The 27,002-nt window shown below is 50.7% G+C and overlaps 2 protein-coding genes across 20 annotated transcripts in view; one reads left to right on the forward strand and one right to left on the reverse strand.

The window, feature by feature from the left end:
- FKBP5 (FKBP prolyl isomerase 5) overlaps positions 1–6,392 on the reverse strand; it is a 128,321-nt gene extending 121,929 nt beyond the window's left edge. Inside the window, exon 1 of one of the 3 annotated variants that reach the window (XM_070245499.1) lies at positions 4,323–6,392. The gene's annotated coding sequence lies outside the window, so the exon portion shown is untranslated. Of the gene's footprint in view, positions 1–2,826; positions 3,043–4,322 lie in introns of those variants that run through there. The other 2 variants (XM_070245498.1, XM_023624815.2) reach the window with 2 other exon arrangements.
- ARMC12 (armadillo repeat containing 12) lies at positions 1,797–19,810 on the forward strand. 17 transcript variants are annotated; one of them, XM_070245501.1, is made up of 10 exons: positions 1,895–2,012; positions 2,301–2,355; positions 8,098–8,236; positions 9,764–9,819; positions 10,363–10,681; positions 11,303–11,448; positions 11,644–11,778; positions 17,634–17,807; positions 17,949–18,020; positions 19,445–19,810. In XM_070245501.1, the coding sequence occupies exons 5-10, from the start codon at positions 10,438–10,440 to the stop codon at positions 19,772–19,774; spliced, it is 1,101 nt and encodes a 366-aa protein (XP_070101602.1). In that variant the 5' UTR covers positions 1,895–2,012; positions 2,301–2,355; positions 8,098–8,236; positions 9,764–9,819; positions 10,363–10,437; the 3' UTR covers positions 19,775–19,810. The 17 variants fall into 17 exon arrangements, with proteins under 17 accessions (XP_070101613.1, XP_070101611.1, XP_070101602.1 ...); XM_070245509.1 differs by lacking the exon at positions 10,363–10,681 and adding an exon at positions 4,335–4,406 and having other exon boundaries at positions 1,896–2,012; positions 8,098–8,281; XM_070245505.1 differs by having other exon boundaries at positions 1,898–2,012; positions 10,363–10,600.
- Positions 19,811–27,002: the final 7,192 nt, after the last annotated feature.

Genomic DNA, 27,002 nt, shown 5'->3' on the forward strand with positions numbered 1-27,002 from the left:
TGAATCCCAGCTCTGTCACTTCTCTGAGCCTCAGTTTCCTTAACTGTCAAAGAGGGCTAACCATAGTACCCACCTCCCAGAGTTGCTGCGACAAGTAAATGAACTTGAGCATATAAAGCCCTAAGCCCAAGGCTTGGTCGCTAGTGGGCAATCAATATTACCTATTATTGTGAATAATAATATCACATGCTCCTGGGGGAGGAAGGTCAGATCATAAATGGATCCATCTCTGAATATCTAGCCACTTTGAGGAGGTCACAACTCAGAAAATCATGAAGTCACCAAGTGTCAAATTCCCTTTTGCAGCCTCTATTAGGAACGTGTGACTCCTATCCCCCCCGCCCCCACCTCTGCTGTGTTCTCTGTGACTGATAGGGGACGATCACAGATTAGCAGGTCTGCCCGTTTTGGGGTGGGGTGGGCAACTTAAATAGAGCCTTCAGCTCACTTGTCCAGCTGGACTCAAGAATATTGCTGAAGTGCACAGGAAAACAAGGGTGGCAAGGAGTCAGGGATCAACCACAAATGCCTGGAGAACCTTGAGCCCCAGCTCAGAGAGTCCATGGCCTCAGAGGCAGTTTCAGGGCTGGGTGATGGGAGAGGGATATGGGACTGGGGACTTCACCCTTCTGAAATCCAACTTCTCTCCTCCAGGGCTTTCTCTGCACCCCACCCCCGACCTCCCACAGGAGTTTAGAGCCCAAGGACGGAGGGACTTGTGGGGGCGTGGGGGGGGGGGCAGGTGGGAGGTGGGCAGATGAGAGGAGTGACTGACAGCAGGATGCCGCGGCTGAAGAAGGGAGTATAAATATAAAGGAGCCAGTGTAGGACTGGACAGAGGCCATATGAAACACACGGTACATTCCGGCCCCAGTGTAACAAACTGTACCAGCCTTTTTGAGAGCTGGGAGCACTGAGGAGGGGAGGGAAGAGAGCAGAGGTTCCTTCGAGGTTGGCCCTGCCTCCTCCTCCCCCACTTCTCCCACAGCTCGGGCACCACTGGGAAAGTCCCGATGTCCTGATGTTCCTTTTGCAACCACAGGAAACCTACTATCCCAGCTCACACTCTGTACCCAGTGTTCTTTTCAGCAGCTCCAGACTGGGAGGGAGCAATGAGTGGGGGAGGGAGGGTGTCGCGGGGATGCAGGCAGCCATAGCAGCCCAGGTAACATCAAGGGAGGTGGCGATCACGGCTTGGACACTGACTCACAGTCACAGCCTGTAAGCACTGCAACGGAGGTACAGATGACGGCGAGATGTAGGGAAGGAAGTGCCTTGCCCAAGGTCACACAGCCAGTTGTTCACCCGGGTGGGACCAGAGTGCATCCAGAGCTGGGCAGTGCTGGGCAGCTCTCTTGGGTGTAGGGTGTAGGAGTGGCAGGCCAGGGAACAGGCAGTTCCCTGGGGACTGAGGGTGGGGAGCCCAGACCTAAGCCTGCCCATATGCTCTGGTCGGCTCCAGGCAGGTCTAGCTTGGGCAACTCCCCTCCACTCCCCACAAACTTACCCTCCCCCCCACCTTAAACATTAGAGATAATGCATGCAAAGTGCCTAGCATGGAGACTGGTGTGTGGTGATGTCAACCAGGATGAGTCACCTCCACGCCTCCTCTTTCCTCCTCCACACACACAGCTCAAGGCCTAGAATCTCCTGGGATCCTTCTCCCTTATCACCACCTTCTTCCTTCTGCGTCCCTATAGCTCTTACACAGGTTCGGTACTCACCACCTGCTGGCTCGGGTTATTATTTAACCTCACATGCTGTGTTTGTCTCTTCAACTGGCCTGCAAACTGCCCAAGGGCAGGAAATCATTTCAATACACCCAGCATTTATTGAACATCAACTGCAGGGCCAAGCTGGGCCCGAGGGGGGATGAGCTGGAGTGATGGGAGAGGCCTCAGAGAAGCAGACTTTGTTTCTGCTTCAAGGACTTTCTAATCTGGTTAGAAGAACAGGATTGGTAAACAGATCTCTAGAATATGAGACAGGCCACACGCTGTACCATGAGAAAGGTAGGAACCCAGTGTGCGGGGCCTTCAGAGGGGAGAGGAATCAGATTTGGCTGGCCCTGTTCCAAGCAGGCTTTCTGAGCTGTTGCTTGGGAGATGGGTAGACACAGAGGATGGGCATTCCTGGCATGGGAAATGGCACAGCAAACTGTGGAAGTTAGAAGGAGGGAGAAGAAAGGACTTTAGGAATTGTGTCTTGAACTTTTTTATGGCATCCTTAGCAGGAGCAAACAGAGCCTTCCAAATGGTAGGTGCTCAGTATGTAAGTCCTTTGTCCCTTCCTTGGTTTAGAGATGATGGAACCTTCAGGACCAGCACTCAGGGACATCTTTTGGCAGAAAGATGGGTAAGGAGAAAACCCGGCTGTGAAGAAACCCGTGTTTGAAGCTGGCCAAAGGGAGGAGTCAGGCTCCAGTTTGGGGTCGCCTTCTCCCACCCTGCCATCCATTCCCACCCGCTAGTGTCTGGGCGCTTCCCACTCCTGGCGTCCTGCCAGGGGTTTCCCAAGCTATCCCAAAGGGCTGGGCTTGGTTTGCAAGCCCCTGGGAATCCCTGGAGTCTCCAGGCTGGTGTGAAGAACGGATCAGGGAAGCAGCCGAGGAACCGAAAGGCTCCTGGGCGATCGCTTGAATTAGCCCCTCTAACGGGCTTCCGTTGTCACGTGACTGCATCCCAGGTCTCCAGCTATCCTCCTCCAGACTGGACTGAGCGCTAGTGGGGCTTGGGTGGCAGCCTGGGTGGCTCCCTCTCCCTCATGGAGCTACCAACACCTGCGTCCCCCCCCCTTCCCAACTGTGCTACTCCAGGCCCCACACACCTGGGGTTCCAAACCTGGGCTCACGTGGGGGATGGACAGATCTGCGTGCTCTAACGCTGGCGGCCGGGCAGGGCAGCGGGGCCCAGCCGGCCGGGGCGCGCGTCCCTGGGGTTGCGCTCCGGTCCCCGGCTGTGCCTGGTGCCTGCGCCCGGCCCCGGCCCCGGCGCGCGTTCGCAGGGCTGCGGCGGCGGGGAGGCTGCGCGCCGAGCGCAAGCCGCGAGCACAAACAGGGCGAGGAGGCTGGTGTGAGCGCCTGGGCCTGGTGCCAGCGCGCCGGGGCTGGAACACAATGTCCCGAGCGGGCGGGCGAGCGGGGAGCGAGAACAGCCTGACTCAGCAGCTGGGTAAGTGGGTGTGCTCGCTCACCAGATCAACCGCTCTTGCAGCCTGCGGTCAGCGACGACCCGACTCTCAGAGGCTCCCTCGAGCGGGGAGGGGCGAGCGCAGGGCCGGCTCCTCGGCTCCCGCCCCTGCCTGCCGCTCGGGACCTCCACGTGGCTGGTTTGCGCATCCCTCTGCTTTCTCGCCCCTCCATTAAAGCGTCTCACAGCCCCCAGGCTGAGCGGAGCAGACTCTGCCCAGCTGGGAGGGGCACTCTCCTCGCCCAAGCCGGCAGGTGTGGCCGGGCATACAGCTGCTTGTGTGCATGTCCCATTTTCCCCAAACCCCACCGCTTGGGAGGCCTCGGGAGGTTTGGGGCGGGGGATGTAACTCTTAGTTGCCGATGAAGGTAGAAATTTGTTCTAGGGTGTTGGGGAGCAGAGGAAGAGGATGCTGGGAGACATGGGATATAGGGCAAGAAGAGTGCCCCCATTTCTGTCCTCAGCTGACCGGAGTTCAGAGTGTCTTCCTGTCCCCTCCCTTCAAAACCACTAGGCCCCTGAAGATTTCCTCAGAGGGAGGGAGAAGCAGGTGGGGAGGTCCTCTGAAGCCTGAGACCCTGCTTTTCTGCCTTACCCACCCTCCCACCCAAAACCACAACAAAGACCCGGGAATCCTGCCACCCAGCCACAAAGCTTCTCCTTCCTCCTCTGCGCCTGCTGTCCCCTATGGTCTGGTTGGGGCCATTGTGAGGATGACAGCCCCAGGGTGGAGCTCAGATGGCAGACCAGAGCAGGACTCTTCCTGGGGGAGGGGACCTGACCCACGCCCCAGCCTCCTGGGGTGTCTACAAGGTGTCCCAGGGGACACGCTGTGCCTGGAGTGTGCCAGGGCAGGCAGGGAGGGGCTCCGTCCTCTGCTGAGTTCCAGGAAAGGCCCTGGCAGTCAGTGCAGGCCTGGGCTCCAGGCCTTCAAGGGTGGGGCTGGGGGAGGGACCCCAGGCTGCTGAAGAGCCTTACCTGGGCCTCTTGCCCCGGGGCCCTCCTGATGACATCTCTGGCACCCTCTGTAGCCAAAGGTGGGGAGATGGATGCCAGCACAGGCCTGGGCCATGGACCACCTTCCCACACATACAGCATACTTTCCACACGTGTGCTCACCCAGCCAACACTCACCGAATCTCCCAGTCAGGAGGTGCCTTCGCTGTTGTCGCTTCCAGCCTTCTACCTGACGTATGAAGTCTCTCCATGGTGTCCCAGGTCAGTGATTGTTCTGAAGCTGTTTGCACACCTATAGTGACAGGGACACTCTCTCGCAAGGCAGCCCGCTGCCCTTCTGGACTTCCCTATCTCCAAGTCCAGTCACCTACAGGACACCTGCCCTCACATGGCCTAGAAGTGACTGAACTCATCCTCATGTCCCTCATACTAGCTCCTCCCTATTGCCCACCGTGACTCTCCCAACCCCCAAACTCACCATGAAAGTGGATTAATTTTTAACTATTTTCTCTCCTTCACCATCCTATATCTGATCTATTACCAGATTCTTCCTTTTGCTGCTTTTATTACAAGATGTACTGTTGGTTATTTTTCTCATTCACCCCTTCCTCTCCAACCCCAAAGATTCCACCTCAGGCCCCAAATCCCACAGCGGCTGCCACACTGTCCTTTCTGCCCTAGGTTTTTCCTTCCTCCTACACACCCTGCTGGAATAATCTTTCTCACACAGTTTATTGTGTATGTTATCAACTTCAGACTCGTCAGCCAGGCGCACTGGGTACCCCAGCAGCTAACGTGTGTGTCCCATATGAAGAGACTGGGACTCATTCATGGTGTGCCCAGACCACAGAGTCCAGCACAGGGCCTGCTGCACAGCACGAGGGCAGCAGACACTTCTCAAGTGGTTGTGCTCCTTTCTCATCTTTCCAGTTCTTTCTCCTGACTTGGTCTCCCCATTCCCATCAAGCCTGTTGGCTTCCTGCTGCTCACTCAGGCCCTTTTGTTTTAAGGAGCCACTATTCTTTATTCCCCAAAATCTTCAGAGTAGGGTGGGGAAGGGAGAAGCTGATATCCAAGTTAACATCGGGGGTTTGTGCCAAATACCAACTGCAGAGACTTTGAGTGCAGAGTGAATGAGTGCAGCTGCCCGCTGGGAGCCTCTGCTCTAGGAGGAAACAGAAAACCACTGAGGAGGGTGGAAGGCAGAAAGGGGGATATGTGCAACCGGTGGCTTTGGGGTTTATAGAGGGATCTTCTTGCCACTGGAGATTCCAGCCTGCCTAGCTCTGGGACCCTGGTCTGATGCCCTTAGATTGTTCCCTTCCTTGGCATCACATCTCACGCACACACTCAGTGATCCTGGCCCCATCACCACCTCATAACCCAGCACAAAATCCACCTCCTGCAGGAGGCTCTGATCATCTCCATCCGACCTGGGTCATTTTGTCATCAACTTCCCCCTGAGCCTTATGAGCTGTCTTCAGTCTTTTCTCTATTTTATTGCTTTTTGTTGCTTAGTTGTCTCCTCTACTATTTTCAACCTGCCAGATTATAAGCTCCTCCCTGGCAGGGACAGTCTCTTATTTATTGATTTAATATCATCGATTTATTTTGAAAAGGAAGCATGAGATCAGGCCCTTGGACTTTGGAGGCCACAGAGACCTGGGTCTGGAACCTCGCTCCAACACTTCACTGTTTGGCCTTGGGCAAGTCTCTTAACCTCTCTGAGCCAGCTTCTTCATCTGTAAAAGGTGCTAGTGATACTGCCCTTGCAGAAGGCGAGGCGAAGGTTACAGAAAATACAAAGTGCCAGGAAAATGCCTGTAGCAGAGCCAGCAGATGATAGCTGTCTTCCTTCCCTGCCCCACTGGAGCCTTCCCTGAACTGGCAGACAAGGTTCCTTAACTAGCCCCCATACCGGGACACTTTTCAGCGTGAAAAGGGACACTATTAATAATGACACCGGTTCCACAGACGTAACCCGGGATGCCTGGCCACCCTTCCTCACAATAACTGGTGAGAGCAGGGTTCGGATCCAGCGCCTCTGTAACCCACTGCCTAAGCATGGCGCCAAGCACAGTTCAAGCTCAATAAACGTTTGTTGAATGAACCAGCGAACAGAACCTGTCCTTCCTTCAGTTTCTTGGAGCATCAACTCCAAGTGAAGGAGCAAAGATTGAAAAGCCCGCCCCCGCCGCTTCCCCACCCCGACTCGGGTCCCCAAGCCTCGGGCTGACTCCTTTCTCTGAGGTCTCCCCTTCTCCAGCCCGCCTCCCCGCCCCCGGCTGCCTTGGAAACAGTGACGTATTCTTGAGGGGCGTGACCTCTCTCCATCCTCTTCTGGAGCTCGGGGCCCCTTCTAATTCCGACCAGGGAGGATGAGGTGGGGGTCGGCCCCCTACCACCCTTCTCCACCGCCTGGCATGAAGCTAACTACGCCCACCTGGCCACTCCCTTCGGGCGCGTGGCTCGCTCGTGTGTGGGCAGCCCACCCCCAGCCCACCCCGCACCAGTCAACTGGCGGGGTCCGGAGAACGTTGGCCTCCTTCCCTGCGATCCCTCTCCAGCCCGTCACCCCCAGCACGCCAGTGGATCCCGAGAACGCGGGCGGGCGCTCAGCCCAGGCCCGCCCCTCCCCGGGCAGCCCTCGGGCTGGCTCCGCGTCCTGGGAGGTGGGCGGGAAGGGTGGGACCCCAGGGGCACCCGGGCGCCCCGGAGCGCGGGAGGGAAGGAGTTAAACAAGGTGCCGGCGCCGGGCGCGGCGGGAGTGGGGGAGGGGAGCGAAGGGAAAGTGAGAGCGGGGGCGGGGGGGCGGGGGGACTGGAGCGAAAGAACATCCTGTGCCCGCCGCCGGATGCGCGCGGGGGGAGGAGGTAGTCCGGGGAGGGAGGGCAAGATGGGGGGAGGCCCCGGGCGGGGAAAGGCGCGGCCTCCGCCCCCCACCCGGTCCTCCTCCCCTGGGGGCGCCGCCCCCTCCGCTCCCAGTGCCTTCCCCGCCTTTCTCCCAGTCCCCACGCTTTCGGCTGAGTAACGAGCTGCCGAGAGGCCCCCGAATCTAGTTCCTGGGCCAGGGTAAGCGCTTGCTGGGGAGGGGACCGTCCCGGGGAGTGTAGGATCCACGGCAAGGCACAGGCGGCACCCCCAGCCTTTCATCTCCCCGCTTTCTGCGGGGAGAAGCTCGCACGTGGTGAGCGTCCCCAGTGCACCGTGAGCCCCAACACGCTTTCTCTCGTTCAGTCCCGACGGCAGCACTTCCCGGTAGTAGGTTAGGTATTAATAGACCCGTATTCCGGAGGGAGAAACTGAGACTCAGATCATGGAATTTGCCCAAACCCAAGCCGGTCGGACTCCAACGGGCTTTTCATTAGAGTCCGGAGTAGGCTCATTTCCGCCTAGTTTGTCCTATGCACACAAGCGCTGGGCCCCTCCAGGGTCACCCTCGGAAGGCCTAGCTCTGTGGCTTGCGCGGTAGGCCCCCCATAGCGTGTTAGGCTCCTTTAGTTAGTCCTGGTAAAAAGAATGAGGAGGTAGTCCTAGGGTTTCACAGGTGGGAAGGTGGTTTTTAGGAACAAAGTGGCTCAGGGGAATGGGCTGGGGGATAGTGCTGCTGCTTTAGGCATTTGTGAGGTCTTCAAAGCCGGCTCAAGAGTTCTTCAAGCCAGTTTAATGGGTTGCAGGAGTTGAGGCTGATGAGGCTGAAGAAGACCAGGGTGGGAGGGGTAGAGGGTGAGTGGGAGGGGCCGAATAATGTGCTTTTCTGCCTCATCAGGGCCCACCATCTGTGTGCTCACTGCTTTCCCACGCCCAACGTTTTTTGTCCAGGTGAAACCTGCTTCTAATAGTAATTATTATTATAGTCAACATTTGGTGAGCTCCATGTGCTGGGCACTGTTGCAAATGCTTAATCTTCACAACCCATGAGGTAGGTATTATTATCATTCCCATTTTACAGGTGGGGAAAATGAGGCACAAAAAGACCACAAAGCAGAGTCGGTGGCTGAACTGGTTTTGAACCCTGGCAGCCTGGCTAGAGCCCACACTCTCATTTACTAAATTACAGCCAACACCATGGTCACGCGGATGGCAGAGAGGTATGCACTGGGGCAGCTCGGGTCCTCTTGCATTGGTGAGGGCAGGTAAGAAACCTGGGCCTGGCTGTGTGTATATGAAATCTCAGACTTCTCTAGCGAATGGTTCTAGATTTGGATTTGACAGAAAAAAACAATAAAAGCCAAGTTCCCACAAAGAATTGTAGCTTTTAATTTAAGCTCCCTAAGAACATTCAAGACACAACTGCCATCTATTATCACTATCGTTTCATGAAAGCAAGTACATTTTAATTCTCAAAATAAGAAAGACATCATCAGAATCAAAAGCAGTCCTTCCCAAGAAGGGACCGTCCTTGACCTTACACCAACAAATAGACATTCCTTTGTCTTTATTTTTGGGTTGTGCTCTGGGCTAGTAAACATATATGGGGATGCCTCTGTCGCTAATCCCTCTGAATCGTTTGCGGGCAGAACCAAGAGAAATGGGTGCAGGTATAGCAGGAAGGAGTTCTTTGGAGGCCTTTTTGAAGGACTGGTGAGTACCACATCTGCTTAGGATGTGAGGCCAGTCGCTCTGGGTCCCACCCCAGAGAAGCGCGGGGACCTCGTTCTGAAGGATCTATCCTCAGATCCACCAGGGTAGCTCTGGAACCTAAAACAGTCCCCTCAAGCAGCCATTTCCTGCCCAGAGTTCACGGCACGTGATAGGTGGTCCCATGGCAATGGGGAGGCCTTCTGGGGCCTCTGTGACTCCTTCTTGCAGGCAGTCTCTGTAGTCACCCACCTTGGGGCTGGATAGAGTGCTAGGAATGACCCTTGAGGAGGGTCTAGGATGGAAGAGAGGAATGGAAGAGACTGGCGGCGTAGGAGTGTGTCACCTGCAGACGGGATGTGAAGGGTGAAGGCTCTGAATGCATAGGCCTGACTGGCTGCAGCATCTCTGGGATGCTGTCTCCCTATTTCTTCACCTCCCTCGAGCCTAGGTGCAGCCCAAGACCCAGAGCCTTCTAACAGGAGCTCAAAGCCAGGCAGGTGAAGCCCTGTTTTGGTACAATCACGCTCAGTGCTGGCTCAGGGCCTGAGCCTATCTTGGGGCTTGTCATTTCCCTCTTCTGTACCAGAAGGTGAGGCCAGAGGGTGTGGGAACATTGTGAAGAATGGGGAGAAGGAGGGAAGGGTCTTGCCTGCTCCATCCTAGTGGTCGAGATCAAGGCCTCCCAAGCTGGACTCTCATCCCGCTCATCCTGCTGGGGGGGTGACATTTTCTGACTCTGGAGAAGCCCTCAAGCCTCATGTGCTCTGTGTGTGTGTGTCGGGGCGGGGGGTACTCCCAGATTTAGGCCCCCATCGTTTAAAAGTGCAGACCTACCCAAATTTTAATCCTGGGGTTTTAGAATGGTAAATCTGGATACCCTCAGGTTATAAATGCAGAAACTGAGACCCAGGCCAGGGCAGTTCCTTCCTCTTCCAGTGTCACAGTGGTTAAATGGGCCTGGAGCCCCTGTATCCAGACTCTCTGTCACTGTTATGCCCCCACGTCCTTAAAGGATGAGCACCTACTAATTGCAGGACTGTGCTGGTTGTTGGAGATGCAAAGATGCCCTTAAGAGCTTCTGGTCAGACAGGTAAATACACACTTCAGGGGAACATGCAGATGCTGGAAGGTCTTTGCCTCATGACTCTGTGCAAAACTTTATAAGGTGCAGCCCTCTGACGGAAGGGGGCCCCTGCCTACAGAAACACCCTGATGCCCAGCAGAGGGTCTATGGGGAAGAGAGCAAAGATGGGAGGGCCAGGCAAGTCAGGGAGCAGGGCTGCCAGTGGGCACACCCCAAACCCCCCTTCCAGAAACTTCCAAAGGCCCCAGCCCGGAAATTGGGCCTCTGCTGCCCTCTAATGGAAGAAAGGAAGCTCTGGAGATGCCTGCTTGGGCCCCACCAACCTGGCTCCCCTAAAGAAAAGGGGACATCAAGGACCTTCCTGCCCCCAGATTTTTATTCCCTTAGAGTCTTGAGCTTCATTTCCTACAGCCTCCAAAGCTGAACCTTCTCTCCTTCCAACCTCCTCTGGCTGCCCTGTTGCCCAACCTCCACCCTCCCCCCCAGTTTCCCCAGTTTCCTTTGTTGCTCGGGTTCCAATTCTGGTACTCTGGTTCCTGGCCCTGCTAGAGTTCTGGTTCCGGAAGGCCCTTGCCAGGTGCCTCGGGCCTTGCTCCCACCTGGGCACAAGGCGGTGCTGAAGACATGGGCATGAGCACCCCCCTGTGCCTGGGGCAGCTGGACATCCGCAAAAGTATAGTGGGCCTGGCCATGGGTGCCGGGGCCATCTACCTGCTCTACAAGGCCATCAAGGCCGGCATAAAATGCCAGCCACCCCTCTGCAGCAACTCGCCCATCTGCATCGCCCGTGAGTGTTCGGGCCCTGGGGAGAGGGCTCTGCCCCAGGAGGCACCTGCTCTCGAGGCCTCCAGTGTGGGAGGGCCCACAGGTGACTCCTCCTAGTTCCTCTCTCCTTCCTCTTTCTCCTCTCCATCTTCCTCACACCCACCCTAGAGATGCTAGCTCAGGGCCCCTGGGTAGTGGATGGCACTCAAGTGGATCCTCAGGACTCATTTGGTAGGTCTCCAAATCCCACATTCATTTTAGATCCAAGGATGCGACTGCTTGGAAGCGTGGCATCTGCAGTTCTCCCAAGGGAAAATTGGAGGACCTGCATGCCCAGAGCCTCCACTAGTCCATGTGACAACTTTGTGCAAAGTAGAAAAAGGCACTCTTTCTGCAAGACTTTTTATTGCCATCTGTTGGAATATCATTGCTATATACTGATTACGATGAAATATTACATATTACTTCATATACCAGAAAATTATTGTAGTAAATATACAAAACTATGACATTTATGATATAAACAACATAGCATTAGATCTGGTGCCCTTGTGGAGCACGCACCCTGTTCAGCTGTCCATGGTGGTCCTGCATATAGCAAGAAGGCTTCTCTTTAGAAAAGGCAAGGCAGCCTTGTCCCCAGATCCCTCTCCCCTGCTTCCCAACCCCATTCTTTCATCACTTCTGAGTCCACAGCCTGAGCTGGGCTGGGGTGGCTGTCTAGGCCTGGCAATCGAACGAGAACGGCACGGGCGGGACTCAGGTGAGCTCCGGAGGCTCCTCAACTCTTTGGAGTGCAAACAGGATGAGTACGCCAAGAGCATGATCCTGCACAGTATCACGCGCTGTGTGTACTTGCTGGAGGCCGAGGTGAGGGAAGGGAAGCAGGAGGTCCCTCCCAGCCAGTCTGGCCCCTGACTGGCCAGACTGTGTCCTGGGACCTGTCTTCCTGGCTGATGGTGGGAGGGGTTGTGCTGAGGGGTTTTGGGGACATGGGGGGAGGGAGTTGGTGGGCCCAGGACACCCGCTTCTCCTGCCTCTTCCGTCTCTCCCGGCATACTCTAGGCCTCTGCTTGTACTACTGATGACATCGTGTTGGTGGGCTCCATGCTGGATGACAAGGACAACAGTGTCAAAATCCAAGCGCTGAACACACTTAAAGCTTTCTCTGGCATCAGAAAATTCAGGCTCAAAATCCAGGTGAGCCCAGGGGCAAGTCGGGGGATGGAGCACACAGGGTGTCTATCATCCAAGGGTCCCTTAATGGACATAGGATAAGTGGTCATGTTCCAGAAGTTTGCGTGGGTCTGAGTTTGTAACCCAGAGATATATTTTTCCTTGGAAATAAGTTGGAAAGTGGTGGTCAGATTCCCAGCAGGGTAATAAAAACCTTTGAATCTCAGGATGAAACAGAGCTAGGGCGCTAGGAGTATCGTTGAATCCCAAGCAACGGAAAGCCCCCCCTGAGGTTCTGACACTAGCCAATTCTCTGACACCTACTGGATATCCTTCAATTCAGTTCAATTCAATTCAATTCAATTCAATTCTGACACTACCTACCTAGAGTCAGTGCAGGTTCCACATGGTAAGGGCTCACGAGACTGCCCCCACTTCAGATGCCAGTTGCAAGTCCCAGTCCTTCTGACTGACCAACTGTACATTTGGAGGTCCCCACAACCCTCTCCTCAGGTTTAATAAATCACTAGAATGACTTGCAGAACTCAGGAAAATGGTTTACTTAACGTCTACCCATTTATTATAAAAGGTGCTAGTGAGGAGCAGCCAAATGGAAGAGATGCATGGTGCAAAGTACAGGGGAGGGGTGCAGAGCTTCCACGCCTTCTCTAGGGGTGCCACCCTCCTGGCACCTCCATGTGTTGACCAGCCTGGAAGTTCTCGGAACCCTGTCATTTAGGGGTATTTATGGAGGGTTCATTATGTAGACGTGATTGATTAATCATTGGCCATTGGTGATTGAGCTCAATCTCTAACCCCTCCCTTCTCCCCAGAGTCAGGGATGGGTTTGAAAGTTCCAATCCTCTCATCATGCCTTGGTCTTTCTGGCCACCAGCCCCACTGGAAACTATCAAGGATCAAGAGTCATCTCATTAGCATAAACTCAGGGGTATGGAAAGGGGCTCATTGTGAATAATAAAGACACTTCTATCAGGAAACTGGAAGGATTTTAGGAACCCTGTGTCTGGAACCAGGGACAAAGACCAGATATGTTGTCATACCACACCCCCCTTGCTGTGTAGGCTAGGCTACTGATGCCTTCGCTACCACCATGTAGAGAAAACATAAGCCACTACATGTCAGTTCCCCCAGCTTCCTGCTGTCACGCCCCCAGTCTTACCTGTTTCCACATCCATCCTTTCCTGCTAGTGCCATGAAATGATGGTCTGTGGTCAATGTTAGTCTCCTCCTGAACCCCATCCCCTTCCTTGAGGGCCTGTCTGTCTGCCCCTCTCCTTTCCATTACTATTCAACATGCTCTGTTCCCTCCCATCTTAAAAAGCAAAACCTCTTCCTTGACCTCTGACTCTCTCTTTGGTCTATCTCCCCCAAATTAAATAACTATTTAAAACTTACAAACATTGTATATGTGTACAGTAGAAAGAATAACAATAAAACCATGCATAAGCAGAACCCAGGCTGAGAAATAGAACGTGACCAATAGGTTAGATGCCCCCAAAAGCACCTCCCCAATCACACCCTTCACCCTGCGCCCCCAGAGGCAATCATTTCCCCACATTTTGTTGCTCAATTCCTTGGTTTTCTTTGTAGTTTTACCATATACACATATATCATCTTATATTCTAGAATGGCAAGGCAGACAATAAAGGAATAGGTAAAATATAGTTTGGAATGTTTTTAAGCTTCATGTATCTGGAAGTGTGTAGTTTGTATTCTGTGGTTTGCCTTTTTCTCCCCGACATTGAAAGAGTCATCCTTATTAATGTGGATAGCTGTTTCCTGCTTTCCCACTGCTGTCGGGTACCCTAGTTCACGAGTACCCTGCAATTTTATTTATCCACTTGCCCATGGGGAGGCATTTCCACGTTGTGCCTTGAGCATTCTTGTACACCTCTCCCTTGTGGGCATGGGAAACTTTCTCCAGGGTAAGCATGCAGGAGTGGAATGACTGGGTGAGAGGGTACTCCCATCTTTTCCAGAAGGATCGTATCAATTTTCACCCTCCACCAGCCCTGCCTAAGTGTTCCTGTTGCATCATTTCCTCCCCAACACTTGGTATTTTCACACTTTAACTCTTTTGCATCACACTTTTTGGGAGAAGAAAGTCTTTAGCTCTCCACTTGCTGGCTGCCTCTACTTCGTCCGTCAGCCCTCTCAGTTTCCCTGTGATTCTCAAGCGTATCGGAATTACTTGGAGAGTTGAGTAAAAGCAAAGATTTCGGGGCCCCACACCCAGAGAGTCCAGTTCTACAAGGGAGCTGTTTTTTTCAAAAGCCCCCCAGGAGATTCTGGTGCAGGTGGCCTGGGTACCACTGTTCCTTCTTTCCCCAGGGCCTGTATCCAAAGACCTGAACTCTGTTCTCCTCTCTCCAGGTGAAAGCAGCCATTCCCTGGCCTCAGTTTCTGTCTAGATGTGCTTTCCTGCATCTTTGTCTGCAGCCTGGGGGCCTCCCTTGACCTCTAGACCCATGGCCAGCTGTTCCTCTTACACAGCCTAGTGGCCATCTGACCCTAGACGTCCAAGATGGACCTTGCCTCTATTCTCTAAGTCAGACCACCCCCTCCAGAGGGGTCTGATCCCATCAACCCCTGGACTCATCTTCCTCAAGGCTCTCAGAGTACGGGGCACCATCAGTTCCACCTCCTTGCCCCAACCCCAGCCATTTACACTGTATGTTTCATGCTCTCCCGCTCCCTGGCGCTTGCACCTGCTTCCCCCTCTGCCTGAAACCCCACCCCAAACTTGTTAACTCCTGCCTGTCCTTCAGGTCTTAGCAGACAGCAAGGGGTGGAGGCAGAGAGGGCAGGGTACTGTTGGGAATGCTGTGGTCCTCACTCCAGGATTCCAGCCTCCCATTTATGTGCCTCACAAAGGTACAGCTTGTGAGGTTCCCTGTCTTTAGTAATACCTCTCGGTCCAAGCATCTTGCGTCTCAGAAGCCCAGATCCCTTTATTCATTCAACAAATGTATATGGAGCGCTTACTTTGTGCCAAGGCACTGTGCTCATCATTGGGGAGACAGCAACCGAACAGGAAAGATCCCTGTCACAATGGAACTTATTTCTAGCAGGGCAAGGCAGGCAATACACAGGTAAAATATAAAGTGTTTCATGAGACAAGTGCTATAGAGAAAAATAAAATAAAGAAAGGGTAAGGAAGGCTGGTATGGGGTTGCAGTTCCAAAGGAGAAAATCTTTGGGACCTAGGGCTTGATGAAGAGTTCGTAGAAATGACACCAAAAGAATAATCTATAAAAGAAAAAAATGATAAATTGAACTTCATCAAAATTGAAAACGTTTGCTTTGTGAAAGGCCCTGTTGTTAAGAGGATGAAAAGAGAAGCTGCAGACTGGGAGAAAATATTTGCAAACCACACATCTGACAAAGGACTCATATCTAGATTACGTAAAGAGCCCTCAAAACTCAATATTAAAAAACAAATTATCCAATTAGAAAATGGGCAAAAGATATGGAGATATTTCACTGAAGAAGATAGATGAATTGCAAATAAGCACCTGGAAAGTTGTTTAACGTCATTAGTTATTAGAGAAATGCAAATTAAGAACCACAATGAGGTATTACTATAGACCTGTTGGATGATTTAAACTCAAAATTAGTGACGATACGAAATGCTGGTGAAGATGTAGAGAAACTGGATCTCTCATATGTTGCTGGTGGAAATGTAAAATGGTACAGCAGCCACTCTGGAAAATAGTTTGGCCGTTTCTTAAGAAACTTGACTGTACATTTACTATACAAACCAGCAATTGCACTCCTGGGCATTTATCCTAGAGAAATGAAAACTCACATCTGCGCAAAAACCTGTACACAGTTTTTCATAACATCTTCATTTGTAGTAATCAAAAACTGGAAACAACCAAAATGTCTCTCCATAGATACGTGGTTAAACAAACTGATAATCCATACCCTGGACACATTACCCAGTAACGAAGAGGAATGAATTGCTGATACACATGACTTGGATAGATCTCAAGGGCATTATACTGAGTGGAAAAAAAACAATCTCAGAAGGTCACAAAACATAATTCCATTTATATAACTTTTTTTTTTCTGGGAAAGATTCGCCCTCAGCTGACATCTGTTGCCAATCTTCCTTTGTTTCTTTTTCCCTCTCCAAAAGCCCAGTACGTAGTTGTATATTCTAGTTGTCAGTCCTCCTCATTCTGTGTGAGCTGCCGCCAAAGCATGACTACTGACAGACAGGTCGTGTGGTTCCGTGCCCGGGAACCGAACCTGGGCCACCCAAGCAGAGTGTGCCAAGCTTTAACTGCTAGGCCGTCAGGGCTGGCTCTATGTAACATTCTTAACATGACAAAATTACAAATATGGAAAACAAATTAGTGGTGGCTAGCGGAGAGGGTTGGTTTTTTGTGAGGAGGGGTAAGTGTGACTACAAGGGGGTCCCACGAGGGAGATCTTTGAGGATGGGACGATTCTGATGGAATAATCTGCTGATCGCAGCGGTGGTTACGTGAATCTGCATATATGATAAAATGACGTAGAGCCACGTTGCACCAAGACCAGTTTCCTAGTTTTGGTATTGTATTATAGTTATGTCAGATGTAACTGTTGAAGGAAACTGGATGAAGAGCACAGGGGGCCTCTCTGTACTATTTTTTGCAACTTCCTGTGAATTTATAATTATTTGAAAATAAAAAGTGTAAAAATAAAAAGCATGTTACATGTGACAGTGCTATGGAGAAACATAAAGATGAGGGATAAAGAAGTCTGGGATGGGAGTGGTGTTGCAGTCTTAAAGAAGGGGGTGGTCGGAGAAGGCTCACTGAGAAGGTGAGATTAAAGCAAAGTCTTGAAGGCGGTAGGAGAGTGAGCTATGAATATCTGGAGGGAGGGCATTCTAGGTGGAGGGAACAGCCTGTGCAAAAATCCTGAGATAGGTGTATACGTGGCATGTTCAAGGAATAGCTAAGAGGCCATCGTGATGGGAACCATGGGAGCAAAGGGGAGAATAGAGGAGGTCAGAGAAATAATAGGCAGGGAGGGGCAGATTGTGTCCAACCTTGTAGGCCACTGCAAGGAGTTTAGCTTTTACCGTGAATGAACTAGGGACTTTTGAGCAGAGAAGCGACATGTCTAACATGTCTGCTGTCCTGAAAATAGATCCAGGGGGGCGAGGATGGGAGCAGGGAGAGGAGGCTATTGCAGAGATCCTGGTGAGAGATGGTGGTTTGGAACAGGGTGGCAGAAGGGAGATGGTGAGAAGTGGCTTGATTGCTGATAGATTTTGAGGGTAGAGCCAACGGGATTTTCTGAAGGATTGGAAAATAGTTGTTAGAGAAAGAAGATAGTCAAGGAGGACCACGCATTATTGGCCTGAGTAACTGGATGGAAGGTGTAACCAACGGCTGGGACAGGAAGGCGGTGGAAGGAGCAGGTTTGGGGGCCGGGAGCATGTTAACTCTGAGAAGTCTATTAAGCATTCTGGGAAAGAAGTGGAAATGGTACCTGAATATATGAGTCTGGAGTTCAGGGAGAGATCTGGGCTGGAGACAGAAACCTGAAAGGCATCAGCATATGGGTAGTATTTAACGCTGTGAGTCTGGATGGTCACTAAGGGACTGATGAAGATAGAAAAGAGGAGGTTGGCAGAAGAACCGGGAAAGAAATCTGTGAAAGAGAAGCCAAGTGAAGAAAGAATTTGCAAGAGGTGAGAGTGGTCAGCTAGGTCAAATAATGTTGAAAGTTTAAGTTGGAGGGAAGTGCTGTCGGGTTTGGCTCAGGCATCATGGGTGAGGGCAGTGAGAGGGAAGGCAGAGGCTGGGGTGGTGTGGGAGATCCCTGTATGAAAGCAGACCCTGCTCCTCCCCTTCCCCCAGGAGCAGTCCATCAAGGTACTGGAACTGGTCTCCACCATCTGGGACTCAGAGCTGCACATCGCAGGCCTCAGACTCCTCAACAACCTCCCACTGCCCGACTTTGTGCATCCACAACTGCGACGGGTGATGCCTGCCTTGATGGATATCCTGCAGTCAGACTACATCCTGGCACAGGTGCCTGAGGACCACGGCCCAGGCCCTGCCCTCCTGACTAGCCCTGGCACAGCACCTAGAGGGAGGAGCAGTGATTTGTGTCTTCCCTGCTCAGGCCCAGACTCATCTGCCTTCTCATGCTTTATTCTTTCCTGTATTCAGGTGCAAGCTGTACGATTGCTGAGTTACCTAGCACAGAAGAACGACCTTCTCTATGATATTCTCAACTGCCAGGTGAGAAGGGAACTGAAGAGGGGCTGATGGATGCCAGCTCAGGTATTGAGGAAGGATGAATTGTGGATTCTCCAGACAGACGTAACCCTAAGAAAATCGTCTTGTTCCTCTCCCTGCCTCTGCACTACATACATTGAAAACCATCCCCTCTTCCATTCTCCTGATAGAGTCGGAATCTATTTTGTGGAAGGGGGATTCTCCTTTGAGGGGCTTTCTGAACTCTGAGAGTCAGGAACACAGGTGACAAAACAAAAGTTAATGCAGGTATTTTAATATTAGGAAAAAATTATAACAAAAGCCATTATTAGGAATAGACAGTCACTACATGATTAATGGTTCAGAAAGATAAAGCAACTCTAAACTTATATGAACCTAATAACATAATCTCAAAATATATATGACAAAACCTGATAGAATTACAAGGAAAAAATTTTTCCTTTTTCAGTTTTATTGAGGTATAATTGACAGATAAAATTGTGAGATATTTAAAGTGTATGTTGTGGCGATTTGATATACGTATACATTTGTGAAAGGATCCCCACCATCTAGCTAATTACCATATCCATCACCTCACATATTTATCTTTTTGTGTGTGTGTATATGTGAGAACATTTAAATTTTACTCTCTTAGCAAATTCAGTTACAATGTTAATTCAATTACAAATACAATGTTGTCAACTACCGTCACCATTAGATCCTCAGACCTTATTCATCTTATAGATGAAAGTTTGTACCCTTTTACCAACCTCTCCCTATCCCCCCAGCCCCCAGCCCCTGGCAAACACTTTTCTATTCTCTGTTTCTGTGAGTTTTGACTTTATTTATTTTTTTTTGAGTGTCCATATATACGTGATACCATGCAGTATTTGTCTTTCTCTGCCTTATCTCACTTAGCATAATGTCCTCAAGGTCTGTCCGTATTGTCACAAATGGCAGGATTTCCTTCTTTCTCACAACTGAATAATTATAAGGAAAAATTGACACACCTACCACCACAGTGGAAGATTCGGAAGGTTTTAACGACTCTTTCAGAAGTGAAGAGATAAAAACCTGAAACTAGTAAGGGTATACTTGCTGTGAATAATGCAAATAAGCTTGAGCCCTTAGACATACCCAGAACACTCTACAATTAGTAAATGCACATTCCTCTCAAGCGCACAAAATATTTATAAAAATTCACCACATGCTAAGCTTAAAGGTTTGTCTCAACAAATTTCCCAGAATCAATATTATTATCATATCTCGTATGTTCTGACCACAATGCAATCATGTTAGAGAATGAGATAAAGGAAAACTGAAAAATTCCTATACAGTTGAATCTGAAACTTAGGTATGTTGGGGAGTTGAGGCAGTTGGAAGATGAAAGAAGAATTTCAGAACTTGCCTTGGATTTCATTCCCATCCTCTCTCTATCCTCATCACAGGTGCGCTCCAACTTCCTGAACCTGTTCCAGTCCACACAGCCGGGGAGTCTGCTGTTCGAGATACTGGTGTTTGCTGAGCGGCTGAGTGAGGGCCGGAATTCACCCCACTACCGGGCCGTGAAATGGCATTACAATGAACAGTCTCTGCATGAAGCTCTCTTTGGGGATGAGTCACGACTGGCAGACCGGCTGCTCGCCCTGGTCATCCACCCCGAGGAGGAGGTTCAGATTCAGGCCTGCAAGGTCATAGTCAGCCTGCAGTGCCCCCAGGACGTGAGAGTCCGGCCCTCCTGCCAGCCCAGCCATTCCTACTTTAATAACGGGGAATAAAATTAAAGAGAGCCAATAAATGAGTATGGGAGAGAAGCTTGAGGGGCAGTGTCTGTCCAGGGCCTTCCAGGGCTGAGTGGAGATTTCATCCAGCATAACCTCTGCCCCAGAGCCTGACAAAGCATGGGCACGTCTCCCAAAACACATCCCCACTTCCCTGTTTGGGGGACGGGCTCCCTTCTCTTGCTGCTTTTCTAATTTGAACGTGGAGCCAATGCTTTTAGAGAGTTTCGGGGAGAAGATGCGTTTGGGGACTGAGGCCATAGATAATCAACAGGGGACAGTACAGCACTGGCCCACTCAGGATGGGCTAGGCAATGCCCCAGTGACACCCAACCTCCAAACCTCTGTGGCTTAAAAATGGCCAAGGTTATTTCTTATTCACACTACATGCCCATCACAGGTCAGCTGGGGGATAGAGGGGCAGGCGTTTGTCCCACCTCATCTCTCAGGGACCCAGGCTGAGGATGGCTTTCCGCTGTGTTCCTCCAACTCCTAGATAAGGAAAAGGAAATGTGGCAGTGATCACTGGCTCTTAAAAGTTCCACCAGAAATGATGCTCATCACTTCTGCTCACGTTTCACTGGCCAATGTGCGTAGGGACGATCCGTCTTATGTGTGTCGAAGGAAGAACTGAAAATATTTGGTGATAGCCTTAATGACAGACGACTGCAGTCTTACTGGGGAACAGTGAGAGCTCTGGAATCAGACTTCCAGGTGTGAATTCCAGCTCTGTCACTTACCAGCTGTGTGACCTTGGAGAAGCCGTGTACCCTTTTTGAGCCTCAGTCCCCTCATCTATAAAATGAATATGATAATAATACTTATCTCATGAGGCTGTTGGGAGGATGATATGGGGATTAAGTGATTTAGTGAATGTAAGGCATGGTGTTCTGCATGCAGAGGGTGTTCATCAAAGATTGGCTCTGATGAGCTATGAAATCAGCATTGAGAGAATGAACAGTTAGCACTGGAAAAGACCTTGGAGAGCATTGAGTCCCATGTGTCTCCAGTCTCTTTGGGTTACAGGCACTGGGGAATCCCAGAGCCCTCTAGAAGCACCCCAAAATGCCACTGGAACTTAGCTTGAGAAACCAGAGTGATTGTGTGAGTAATATAAAACTATAACCATGAAGTCTACAGAAACAAGAAGACTGTCAAACCAAATATGGCCACCCATTTTCAGATTTTCCCATTCATGGCATTTCCCCCTTATTCCTTCACTGTGTTATCTGTGAGCCCTTACTGGCAAACAAAGAGTGGTGGTTGCTAATGGTTTGGGAAAAAGTTAATGTTAAGGGAGAAACCCCTAAAATTGGAGCTATTCACAGTCTGCTCCTGCTTCATTTAGGAGGCAGAACGTGTTGGCTCAGCTCTGGAACCCTGGTGTTCTTCAGAGGCACGATTTGAAAACCGCAGTCTGGTCCAAGGCCAACTCTGGCATTTTGCTGAATAGAAAACAAACCCAAAGAGCAAAAGTGACTTGCTCAAGGTCACATGACTGGTCTGGGGCAGAAATAGGATTAGAATCTCCTAGCCTTGGGCTTTTTGCTTCCATTTTCCTTGGCCCAAGCCCGGTGAGAGTGGCCCGTGGATTCTAATCCAGAATCTGTGGCAATTGAGAAAGACCTCACTGCTTCTGGCTTTTAGGGGCCAGTTTAGGACTGAACTACTTGAGAAAATTTGTTCCCACGGAATCCTTGACCCAAGACCTCATCACTTGGGTAGGTGGGGGGGTGGGGGGGGGGTGGTAGATGGAGGGTTGTGGATAAAGATGCGCTGATCAGAGGGAGCCAGTTCCTACTAAGGGAGCATCTCCCAAAGTTTGACTTGTCACCTCTGAATGGACAGTCACTATCAGATCTGAATCATCAGCTCTCATCAATATCCTGAGTTCAGGGCTGAGGCTGCTCCTTCGTGCTGCTTGGGTGCACTGCAGTCACCCCAATGGAACTTGTCACAAACCATCATCATCCTACCCACCCCTCAGCCAGCTCCCTGTGTTCTTATGTCACCAGCTAGGTATTAGGCGTCACCTTCAACTTCTCCTCCCCACCACATCCAACCAGCTGTTTCGAACATATCACATCCACCCAGTTCTGCAACCTCTGCTGCTGCTACCCTATCCCCCGTCAGGACTTTTGGACAGTCATTTTCCTACTTCTGGTCTCCAGCCTCTCCAGCCCTACACACTCCAGGCTAATCTTAGAACCCAACATTGCATCATCCTCAAAAATCTTCAGGGGTTCCCCACTGCCATAGTGAACTTTTTCTTAGCCCCAAGGCTAAGGCACATGATCTGACAAGTATAAATGTACTGACAGCAAAAGCAGGTTGAGTTTTGTCCTTGAAGATATGGTCACTGCATCCCTAATAGCACCAAATGAATTAGCTTTGCATTTAAGACTCTTCCCAATCTGGTCATCTTCCTGCCACTAATCTGCCATGTCGAATCTCTTCTCCAGCCAAACTGGAGCAAAGGAGTCACCGCTGACCTAATCTTACCAAGTGTGATCTTGCCTCTGAGATTTGATACACACTTCTCCCTGCCTGTAATGCCCTTCTCTCTCCTTTCCACTGGGCTGTGTCCTGTGGTGTCATCCAAATTGAACCACGTTCTACCACAGCCTAGAGCTTTCTTCACCTGTTCCAGCCTTCGCTGCTTCCTGCAGCTCTTCTCATGTGAACTCTCATTTGGCATTCGGCAGACTAAAGCTTGGACCTTATCAACTTTGTTCTTCTCTTTGCAGTAGGTCATATCTGACTGCTTATAAATGCTTTGAAGGAAGAGGCTGCTCTGGATAGGCACATGATAACTATTGGCTGGCGGTCATGAAAGAAGAGTTGGCAGTGGGCAATGAGGTAGGGAGGGGTGTATTGGTTATCTGTTGCTGTGTAACAAATTTTGATAAAACTTAGTGTGTCAGTCTGAGTCATTCAAGAGAGAAACCACGCAGTAACTTGAACAGGGAAATTTTATTTACTTCAACAGGGGATTAGAGTAACAAAGAATTGGTTAATATGGAGTAAAGAGAACTCTAATATATGAATAGCAGACATGGGAGGAGCCCCTACCCCCAGGGCTGAGACTGAGATAGAGCACCGAAGGAAGAGAGACCCACCCCCACCCCAAGGGGAAATCCAGAACTTGCTGAGGAGAGCACCAGATGGCAGAAAGGTCATCGTGGTGTCATGCCAGTGGAACTTGCAGAAATCTGCCCCCTAAGATGCTCTTCACAGGGAGGTGTTAAACGAAAGGCACTCACTCCAAAACTGCCTGAGCCGGGTGTGGGAGCCTCCATGTGCTGTAGGAGCCTGGCATTGTAGAACCTCTGAGGGCTGCAGGAGTTTCATGCTGGAGAAGCCACATGCACAGGAGGTGCTGGGTGCTGGAGAAGCTGCAATAGCTGTAGGAGTTGGAGGCACTTGGCTCACACTACTGCCGAAGGCAGGAAGTGCCAGGGGAAGCTGCTAGCCTCTGGGTGTTGCTGGCCACTCCAGGAACTGGGCACTGGTGAAAGTGTTTGCACTGCAGGAGCCTGCCAGTTGAGTACACTAGAACCAGGAAGCAAAAGCCTTTTCCTCCTGCAGTGTCTCTCCAGCTCCCTCCCTCTTAGCAATTTAGAACATCAATAAACATTTGTTGTCTCTTACTGGAATTCAGGAGCAATCTTGGCTGTGTGGTTTTGATTAAGTCAAGCTGTGCTTGTAGTCAAGCTGTTGGCCAGGGCTGCATTCATCTAGAGGCTTTACTGGGGCTGGAGGATCCACTTCCAAGATGGCTTGCTTATGTGGCTAGCAAGTTAGTGCTGGCTGTTGGCAAGAGGCCTCAGTTTCTCTGCCTAGAGCATCTCCACAGGCATGCTTGAGAGTCCTTGACATAGCAGCTGCCTTCTCCTAGACTGAATCACCCAAGAGAGAGCAGGACAAGAGCTGCAATGCCTTCTCTGACCTAACTTCAGAAGTTATACCTTCCACCACGTTCTGTTAGTTAGAGGTGAGTCACTGGGTCCAGCTCACATTCAAGGCAAGAGGAATTAGGCTCTACCTTTTGAAGAGAAGAGTGTCAAAGAATTTGTGAACATTTAAAAACCACCACTGGGGCCAGCCCTATGCCCTAGTGGTTAAGTTTGGTGCACTCCACTTTGGCAGCCTGGGTTCAGTTCCTGGGTGTGGACCTACACCACTTGTTGACAGCCATGCTGTGGTGGCAACCCACATACAAAACAGAGAAAGACTGGCACAGATGTTAGCTCAGGGCAAATCTTCCTCAGCAAAAATAAATAAATAAAACCCACCAGAGGTGGCATCGATCAACAAAGACTAGTGGAACACTTACTGCGTGCTCAGCAGCTGGCTGCATCTGTCTCCCTGTACAGAGGTTCTCTGCCAAGAGGAGGACATGCATAACCAGTTGTTGCCACCCTATCCCATCCCTCAGTCTTCCTACCAGCTGGTTAGCTTGTTTCCTTACCAGCAGACTTCTTTTTACCTTCAGGCAATTATATTTCCAAGGAAACATCTCTTTCCATCTTTTCAGTTGATTCTAAGAAGACTTCATAGAAGAAAGGGGCTTGAATTGGATCTCCAGAAAGGAGAGAAGAGAGTAGGAAGAGCTTTCCAGAGTGGGAAGCCACTTGAACTTTACCAAAAGGGAATCCAGTCAGAGTTTCCCTCTGATCGGATTGTGGTAGTGGCTGGGGTGCTGCTAGATGGCATTTGGCCAGCCAGCCAATTACTCCTGTAACTGATTCCTGAAGGAGACGTGTGAGAGAGACAAGGGAACTCCAAGCCGCTCTCGATGGCTTCCAGCAGGACCCCAGCACAGGCTTCTCAAGCTAATGGGGCTGGAATCCCTGGCTTTGTCGTAAGGCTTAAAGCAGAGCCCCTCTTCTCTCTAAGCTCACATGTTACCACTAGCTGCTCTCTGAGCTCAAAGCAGTGAGAACTCCAGAGTTGCTCTTATGAGCAGAGGAACAGAGAAAAGGAAGAGAGGATTTCACTTTTTATGAAAGAGGAATCCTTTTGTCATCAACAAATACAACTTTTATACATCTCCAGTAATAATAGATGGCAAGTGTGGTAGGCAGCCTTCTAAAATGACCCCAGTGATCCCCGCTTCCTAAATGTGCCCTTGTGTGATGTGCCCTTGAATGTGACCTGACCTAGTCACCTGCTTCTGATGAACTGACTATGGCAAAGTGAGAGGCTCCTGCTTTAGATTACAGAAGACTGTGGCTTCCATCTTGCTTCCATTCTCTCTTGCCTTTCACTTGCTCATGCTGATGATGCCAGCTGCCATGTCGTGAGCATCCTATGGAGAGGGCTGTGTGGCAAGGAACCCAGGCGAGACTCAGGCCGGCAGCCTGTGAAGAACCGAGGCTGTCAGTCCAACAGCCTACGAGGAGCCAAAACTCATCAACCACCACTTGAGTAAGCTTAGAAGCAGATCTACCCCAGTTGAGCCTGAAGTTGACCACAGCCCCAGCCGACACCTTGATTTCAGTCTTGTGAGAGACGCAGAGCCAGAGGACTCAGCTAAGCTGCGACTGGATTCCTGACACAGAAACTGTGAAATAATAAGTGATGTGTTAAGCCACTAAGCTTTAGGGTAACTCGTTATGCGACAATAGGTAGCATACAAGTGACTGTTCCAAGGGTCCAGCCACTGGGTCAATGCTCTTCTTCCACTCAAGGATGAGAACAAAAATCCCCAGCACTACACTCAATTGTGGGACCTTTAATGCCTGTGATCCACACCCACAAGTAACTATGGCCATTCAAATGTCCTGGAACATGACACAGTTTCCTTTAAGAGGAACAAGAAGTGGGTGGTGAGAGAGCATTCCCCCTCCATGACACCTGCTCCCACTGATCCAAGGGATGAATCAAAACCCCAGCCTGGGGGGCCAGCCTGGTGGGGACCCACATACAAAATGGAGGAAGATTGGCACAGGTGTTAGGTCAGTAACAATCTTCCTCAAGCAAAAAGAGGAAGATTGGCAGCAGATGTTAACTCAGGGCCAATCTTCCTCAGCAAAAACCAAACAAACAAACAAAACCCAGCCTGGGAGTCCCCCCCTTTCTCTCAACTGTCTTCCTCTCCTCTAAACCCTGTCATTACCCCAGAGCTTCTCAGTCATTGCCACCTTAGAACACCTCTTTTCCTTGAGCTGGGCCAAAGAGTCCCATAGCTGAAACTAAGTGATGCCTGTCCTTCCTTAATTGGGAGGAAAAAGTTAAGTGAATAGATATTCTCCCCCTAGATGTTTGGCACCTGCTACAGCTTATCTGCTAGTGAACATCAGATTTCAAAATGAATCAGCAAGGAGCAAACAAACAGTAATAGAAAAACATAAAAATGTGGTTTCTTAAAATAGTGTATGTATTATTGTTTGAGACGCAGTGACCTAGGTACATACAATAGAGTGAGAAGAGGGAAGGAAGGCAGAGAAAGAGAGCTGAGTTCATGAACTTGGATTCCATCTCCTGCCATTTCCTGGTGTTCTGCAGAGGGCACCAGAAGGTCCAGGCCACCAGAGCAAGTGTGAGAACAACCGCTACTTCCAAGGGAGTGAGCTGATTCCTAAGATTTGACCCCTGAGTGGAAGCTCAGGGAAAATTCCCCGAGGCTGGAGGTACCTAGGTGACATCATTGGAAGGTGGGGAGGAGGCACTCTGTAACGTATTCCTGAGGCTGGGAAGCATTGAGGCTAACTGCGGAGCCCCAGTGACACCCTCTGGGTACATGGCTGGCAAATTTTTGCTTTTTCAAGAGTTGTAAATATGGGCCACTCTGTTTGGTCCAGCCCTGCTAGGCTGGGCCGGCAAAGAATGACAAAGGGAAATGAATCCTCATTGTAGGGCCTTTCTATTCTCATATCTCCCTGAGTGCTTGTATTCCGCGGGATGCTGCAGTCAAATGTGAGTCCAGGCGGCAGAGAGGGTGTAGAATGGAGATTGCTTTGTTAAGGAGATTAGCCATGGGACTCTTGGGCATGAATGGGAGTGTACCTTGTGGAATTAGAAAGCATACTCCCAGCGAATACACACACACACACACACACACACACACACACTCACGGCATGGACCACTAGACTGTGGCCCATGCCTGATTTTCCTCTGGGCACATGGCTGCCCAGAATAGACACTACAGTTCCCAGCTTTCTTGCAGCTAGGTTTGACCATGGGACTATGACTGGCCAATGGAATGGAAGAGTCCTTAAA

Source organism: Equus caballus, chromosome 20 (genome assembly GCF_041296265.1).
Source record: "Equus caballus isolate H_3958 breed thoroughbred chromosome 20, TB-T2T, whole genome shotgun sequence".
NCBI lineage: Eukaryota > Metazoa > Chordata > Mammalia > Perissodactyla > Equidae > Equus > Equus caballus.

Excerpts from the sequence above, each read along its gene's own strand:
- ARMC12 (XM_070245501.1), top strand. The coding sequence starts at position 10,438 with ATGGGCATGAGCACCCCCCTGTGCCTGGGGCAGCTGGACATCCGCAAA. Across the intron at positions 10,682-11,302 it reads CAGTGTGGGAGGGCCCACAG|GCCTGGCAATCGAACGAGAA; the intron begins GTGACTCCTCCT and ends GTGGCTGTCTAG. Across the intron at positions 11,779-17,633 it reads AATTCAGGCTCAAAATCCAG|GAGCAGTCCATCAAGGTACT; the intron begins GTGAGCCCAGGG and ends CCCTTCCCCCAG.